The following is a 7,176-nucleotide window of genomic DNA, read 5'->3' as shown; positions in this document are numbered from 1 at the left end:
GTTTATTCACATTTCAGATGAGCTACTAAAACGAGGCATGATACTATAAAGCTTCCGGTTTAGTCACATTATTCTGTGTAGGCTCGCCGAGACTAACAGTGGGGAACTTCGCAAGAGAAAAGCGTTGGTCTTGGCAGACAGACAGCAATCCACCTACACACGTCCATGGTTATACACGCTGTCACAATTCTTCTTTTCGTCATCAATAGAACGCCGATCATGTACCATTATGGGTTAAGACCCTTTTACACTCTCTTATAAATAGATATAAATGCAGATATTTTTTAAACACTGACGACTACGTCCATAAAACCTTCTTTCCGAGTAACCTGAAAGCGTTGGGAAGAGCAACAGTGCGCATGCGCAGTGATTGTCGACGTTGAATGTGGCAATGAAAGATGGTTTGGTATCAGTCTGCCGATGGCCTCAGATTTCTGTCTCGTTTGCGAAGAATCTGAATTGCTTATACCGCGCGAATCGAGGAAACTCGCCCGCTCCGATGTTTCCACTGAGAATCCAGTTACCGTATGTTTTGAAAACTCTTTTTAATGTATTTAAAATGAAATATTTTCTCTAGATCTCGATCATTGACATGTCTAATCTCATTTCTCCCAACTACGGGTTTACTTTCAGCACCCTCTAAACAAAAAATATTTAAATAATTGTGAAATTTCATGAAAAAGTCAAACTTCACATGATGGAATATGACACATACCTGATAAACGACTAACTCATTCTGAATGGGAGGAGCTGGAAAAAGTCAGCGTTTAGTCGTTAAAGCTGTTTGGCACAGGCAATGTAGACATCATGTCTTTTTTTTTAAATAAAAAAAAGGAGTGTGGTGATCTTACTAAGACACATAGCCTGGTTAAGTGTTACAGTTTTGAATTGAAAGAACTTGACAGATGTAAAATAAAAATATTTTCATGGGAAAAAAATCTATTAAAACCTTTCTTAATTCAGACCATACCAACCTGCTGGAGTTCACCCCTTACCTCCCGATTTCACCGTCATGCATACTCGATGCGAGTTTATGGGTTACAGATTTTCACTTGCATGGATATTTACATTTCATGATAAATTGTGCTTGGGCAGGACTTGTGAAGAACAGGCATGTTTTAAATAAATCCCATATAAATAAACAGTGCCTCCGAGAAGAAAAAAACACGAATAAAAAGGGGGAGCGCCGTAGCTATATATATATAAAACTAAAGGGGCAGTGATAAACATTTTTAAAGAAAATTTCGTAATGCAACTAGCATCACCAGTGACATTTTAATTTTATGGTTCCGCGTAATTCGCTCATCATCTGTTTATCGATATTGTACGCGTGTTATTGGGCATTTTGCACGCAATACGTTGCTAAGAATCCAATCTAAAACTGAGTTCAAAGTAGCTTACAGAGTTAAAAGAGCTTAAATGTCATTACATTGCATTTGAAAATGAGTGTCGTATTAGTTTTTATTCCTTGCCTTTAGACAAACACAGCCGTGTCGAGCTTTATAGACGCTAAGATTGGAAGTGAAGGTGTCGACGATGTGATGTAGTGATGTAAGCCCACCTACAGAAGGTTATAGGGCCTTTAATCGTCCTGCGATCTTTGCGTCTGTAAAACCTTTCTTGCGTCAACGTGTGGAGCGTGACGCTGTTAGAGTACTATGTCCAGTTCACAGCCACTGTGATGATTAAAAAGGTCGTCTCTGGTGAACAATACATTGAACTGGGGCGTAGGAACCATGGGTGGTGGGGTGGGAGGGCAAAGGTCCTTTAGCTAATGGAATAACAGAATACTAAATCAATGTTCTTATATCATTATTTCATTAAAACGTAACTGTTACGAGTTCTTAATGTTTGATTGTGTAAAAAGAAAAAAACAAGATAAGACCTCTGCAGTGATCTAAAAATATAGACTTGGGTGGTGGTGGTGTGGGGTGGGGGTTGTCTGATATGTGTAACCGGACCCCTACTCACAAAAAGTCCGATAGTCGCCTTTGTTGATAAGGGGATTTTGATAATTACATTTTTGGTCACAAGTGTCTCTTTGGTCAGAAGCGTCACTTTCAGTCAAGAAGGTAAGTGGTGAACGTAAGGAAAAAAAAAACATTTACATGAGATTGGTTTAATATCTGTTTCTTTATTCATCGACCATAAATGCATTTTCACATACAGATTGCAATGACGCGCATTTTACATTTTTCCAGAAAACTTAGTGACTCAAAAACAGAATCATTTAAATACGTAAGAAAATAAATTAGTATATTTATTTATTACAAAATTGAAAAATAATTAGCATGAAAGATGCCACTGTGTGCAGGATGAAGATGACTCGCAAATCCAGTTTCCAATACGGCAGCTAGAAAGTACTCGGTCACCTGTGATGTCGGCCGAGTCTCAAGAGACCATTCTAAAGGCATCAGATCATGTAACAGGAATATCAGAGGGAAGCTCTGTCTCAGAGTCTCAATCATCTGATCTGGGGTACGGTTCCGTCTCCTCCTTGCCATGTCCTTCGCAGCAGACAGTACGCAGTGGCACCAGTTCTGAAGTCAGGAAGTCACAGGAGAGTAAATCAGTTTGCTCACAGAGGTAGCGTAGCCAGTGGCATAGAAAGATGCTCAGTTTTTGGTAGGGACAAACTTCATGCTGACAGAAGGGGCGGCCTTAGGCATGTGCAAACTGTACACCAGCATAGCGCCGCCACGCCAACAGCAACAACAACAACAACAGCAACAACAACAACAGTTTATTTATTTAGCCCTTTACACAATGAGCGCTTTATAGAAATAATGCATAGACTAAATCATCAAGAAACATGCAACCGTATTCACAAATAACAGACACGCTCACTTCTACAGCATACACACTCACAAAGTAAATTACAGACGCACGTCATGCACGCTCATGGTCAGGGGAGGATCGCCATTCTGAGAAGATGTGTCTTAAGTTTAGATTTAAAGATGGTAAGAGAATCAGTGTCGAAGGCTGACGGGTAATCCTTTCCAAGTTAATGGGACTTGGTAGGAGAAAGACCTCTGTACATACACCTTTGTCTTAGACGGACACGCAGAAGCTTGGTGTCAGAAGAATATATATACAACAATCAATCAATCAATCAATCAATCAATCAATCAATCAATCAATCAATCAATCAATCAATCCTCTCTGTGCCGTCTGGCACGTGAGATGACAAGGGACCTCCATCTGCTGGTTTCCTGGGGTTGTTTCGAGTTATAGACCTCTGCTCTTAAGGCTCGCCTCCATTTTTCTTTGGATCTCCCTCTGTTCCTCTTTCCTTGCGGTGTCCATCGTTCTGGGGATGGATGCATGCAACACGCGTGACTTAGCCATCGCCAGCGCCGCAGTTGGGTTGCTTCTGTCCGAATCCTATATCTCTCGATCAGCTCTTCGTTTAAGATGGTGTTGAAGATCTTGTGTATGCAACGCCAACACTTGGTTTCGAACACTTCCAGCACTTTGACGCGTATAGAAAAACACTAAGGACGTTATATATATATAGAGCAGAAAGAGAAAATAACGACACAACTGACGGCAATGTGGCCGAAAAACATTATGTTTCTTGTTAATTAGTCTGCTGTATTTACTAATGTTGCTAAAGTCGGAACAGTAAGCTATAGGTAGTATTATAACCTTCAGCCGAAATGAGAATATCATGGGCCGCCACTTGGTTTTATTGACATTGGCGGACGAAGGGGCCACCGATTCTTTCTCTGCCCAAGGCCTCCACGAGTCTAGATTCGCCTGACACTGAACGACATTCACTTTCTTTCCTCCTAATTTTTTCTTCTTTTTTTTTTTTTTTGAGGGGCGGCTGTCCCCTCTCTTCCTCGTTCCTACGCCACTGGTAGCATCAGGTTTCCAACTGTAGGTGGATATTGGGGGTGTTAAGGATGAGCTCAATTGCAAACTGCTTGCAGATGGAAAGAAACATGTTTATGCTTTCTTTTTCTATAAGTTTTTTCCTATTAGTTTTCTCCCTATTCTCTCTGTGGTGTGTGTGTATGTGAGAGAGTTTTACTGTCTCCCAAAGTAATTATCTTTATTTTGGCTTCTAGATAAGTAATTATATACGCCTGTTTCAGTTCTGGAAGTGATGGTCCTGTTTGCCGCATATGTCATGATGGAGAAGATAAAGAGGAGCTCATATCACCATGTCACTGTACTGGCTCGGTGGGGATGTTGCACCTGTCCTGCCTGGAGCGTTGGCTGGGAACCAGTCACACCACTCGATGTGAGCTGTGTCGATACGAATTTATGCTTGAAAAGACAACACCCCCCCTAAGCGAGGTAATGTCTGTTCCAATGATATATTACAATGCCACAAAATTAAATTACTTCTTAAGATTTGAGCATTAAACTACAAATTGTTTTTAGAAGAATTATGTTTCCCAGCAAAGAATAAATCTATCAACGTACACGTAAAAACCTTTCATGGTTATTAAAGAGCACTTACCAGATTTTCTCGATTTGCAGCGAGCTCAATGCACTTTACAACACAGAGATCGTAGAATGAGGATGTGATGGTCTTGGGAGTGAAAGGACAATCTATGCTGTGGTTTATGGATTCAGCCTTGTATTTCTTTTAACGTCGTTTTCAGTTTTTCAAGTCTCCCCCTCATCCAAATCATGGACTCAACACCATCTGTGATATCAGCTGCTTCTTTGTGTTGACACCCGTTTCCATAATTAGTGCATACCTATGCATCAGGGGTGCCCTTCGTTACTCACAATGGCCTGGTAGCTGGCAGATGCAAGGCCTCATTCTTCTTACTACCTGTCTGATTGTTATCTACATCACCTGGCTGGGTGTAAGTCTTTGATATTATTGATTTCTGATTTAACATTAGAAGATCAAGACAGAAAATACCATCAAAATCAAACCTTCCATTTAATAGAGGGAACACTTCTCTCTTTATATTTGGAACTGCTTAAAGTTCTGAGAGGGAAAGGGTACATTTTTTTCTGAAGAGTGGGTAAAGTTCAATACAAGATACTGAATATTCTCCTTCCATTTTTGAGATACATGCCTATAAACAAGGCCACACACAAAAAGAAGTCGACACTAACATCAGGATTGTGCACATATATTTAAACTGGGACAAGTGGGATGTCAATATTAATTAGGCATCTATGACATCATGACATTGATTGGGGAAATATTACTTTTCACGGAGGTTTATTCAGTCATCAAAAAGAAATTACGACCTGCTAGGCCTTTAAATGCTTTCACCTTTTTTAGGTCACTTAAGCACCTTTGGTATGCATTCATGTAATTACTATTACTACAATTATCAACATCTGCAATACTTTTGCATTACCATGTCATTTATATAGACTGGAGAGACAACAGAAAAATAAATATAGAATTATCTTTTACTCCTGTTTATTTAGAAGTGGATAAAATGATTTGGATAAACCGAATTTAGTGTTATGTGTGATGTAACAATAAACATATTTTTTTGTTCTAATAGGTTGCCCTGCACTACCACGTAACAACATTTCAAAAATGGCGACTGAAACACCAAATGGTAAAAATCACCTCTAACAAGTCACTCAATGGCAAACCTGTCTTCCAAGCCCTGAAACGAAAAAAAATTGTGAAGCAGAACCCTTCTCCCTCCTCTCATCAGAACTCAGACCAGCAGAGCAATGAACTTAATGAGGCTATGCTTTTGTTCCATCCAGTGCTGAAATATTCCACAAGTCTTCATGCCACCAAATGGGAGACAGATTTGGAAAGTGGAAATAGGCTAGAGAATAAAGCAGAAATGGCAGATTGCATGGACAAAACCAAGGCTACATCCGCCAAAGAGCACAGTTCAGCCTTGGATATTAAGTTTGAGACAAATGTATAAAGTCTCCCAATTTCTTGAACTAGAACAACACCTATAAAATCTCTGTTAACACATCAGTTTTGGCCTTTTTTTTTTTTTAAACTTTCCTTGAGGAATTTTAGCAGTAATCAATTTGTGCAGGATGTTTTGGTATTCAGCTTTCTGCTGTAATCACTTAGATGCTTCATTTAAATGGAATGGGGATGATTGTCAATTTCTTACAAATATTGAATGTTCCACCTGTTACATCTAATCGTTTCTTAAAAGCCAATTTATCTACTACTCTGAGATCTCCTGTTTAAGCAAGCAAGATGGAATAAAAAGCATTGCTTGTCCCCAACCATCAAGAAAAAGTGTTATTCGCAAATCATGCTCCCTGTATGGATAGTTATAATTTACAAAATTGTATGTCACAAGCTGTTGATAATTGCACTGTTTACAATCCTTTGGACGCATTTTGGGTTTCCTGTCAGCTTCTGACAGATTTAATCATCAGCTAATGTAACCAAATGTTTTAAAATTACAGTGGTGTGAACAAAGAAAAACTGGCTTATTGCAACAAGTTATCCTCATGATTTGTGTGCTCTGTGAAAGATTTTCCTTCCTTTCTATTGTAAGCTAACAGCAGGAAGTAGAACTGTTTTATGAAACAAATTATCCTACTCATAAAATCTCATTACTGCATCTTTATTTTTGTATGAATCATTTTATGTGAAATAAAACTATAACTACTGTACAAATTCTGAATATATTGTATACAATTTCAGTAAAGAAAAACCACTTTAAAGTGCTTATTTTGGAATGATTTTGTGCATGCATGTGGGCATTTAATTGCAGAAACTTGCACTAGGGTGTTCATGTATATGAGAGTGGCAGTTTTGCAAAATTATTTTTTTCTCACCTTTTGCCTGCATTTCTGAACTGCATGTTAAAGAAATATTAAAGAAATAATTTTAAATAATACCTAAGTTTTGCTTATTATATCAGTATTTTATGATTAAACCTATTATTTGTTTAAATAGATATTTATGTTTTGTACACCCACCCTTTTTGTGTTTCTCAGCATGGTTGAATGCTGCCTATATATATATCCTTCTCTCTGTATGTTCCTTTTAATTCATCAGACATGTTTCTTGGATTTCTTGCATAAATCTCTGATACATGATTTTAATTACTTGAAATCACTTCCATACTTTAAGATAGTTGACATACATTTACCTTTCTTCAGCACAGTTTAAAGCAAATCTATTATATACGCAATATCTTTTTTTACCCTTATGAACATTTATAATCATGCATATTTTTGTTTAAAGTTCTTAGTTTA

General features: G+C 38.2%; 1 protein-coding gene across 1 annotated transcript; it reads left to right on the top strand.

Annotated features, from left to right (window-relative positions):
- The first annotated feature begins 351 nt into the window (after positions 1–351).
- Positions 352–6,871, top strand: LOC112554418 (E3 ubiquitin-protein ligase MARCH8-like). The gene is made up of 5 exons (XM_025222186.1): positions 352–525; positions 2,315–2,586; positions 4,101–4,305; positions 4,617–4,826; positions 5,490–6,871. The coding sequence occupies exons 1-5, from the start codon at positions 421–423 to the stop codon at positions 5,871–5,873; spliced, it is 1,176 nt and encodes a 391-aa protein (XP_025077971.1). The 5' UTR covers positions 352–420; the 3' UTR covers positions 5,874–6,871.
- Positions 6,872–7,176: the final 305 nt, after the last annotated feature.

The sequence above is a fragment of the Pomacea canaliculata genome, linkage group LG13 (assembly GCF_003073045.1).
Source record: "Pomacea canaliculata isolate SZHN2017 linkage group LG13, ASM307304v1, whole genome shotgun sequence".
Lineage (NCBI taxonomy): Eukaryota > Metazoa > Mollusca > Gastropoda > Architaenioglossa > Ampullariidae > Pomacea > Pomacea canaliculata.
The sequence above is the reverse complement of the archived record's forward strand: the minus strand, read 5'-3'. Positions and strand labels throughout refer to the sequence as shown.

What these genes read in the sequence shown, in the direction of transcription:
- LOC112554418 (XM_025222186.1), top strand. Translation starts at nt 421, where the DNA reads ATGGCCTCAGATTTCTGTCTCGTTTGCGAAGAATCTGAATTGCTTATA. An exon ending in CCACTGAGAATCCAGTTACC is followed by an intron (nt 526 to 2,314) that starts GTATGTTTTGAA and finishes CACTGTGTGCAG; the next exon opens with GATGAAGATGACTCGCAAAT. An exon ending in TCTACATCACCTGGCTGGGT is followed by an intron (nt 4,827 to 5,489) that starts GTAAGTCTTTGA and finishes TTGTTCTAATAG; the next exon opens with GTTGCCCTGCACTACCACGT.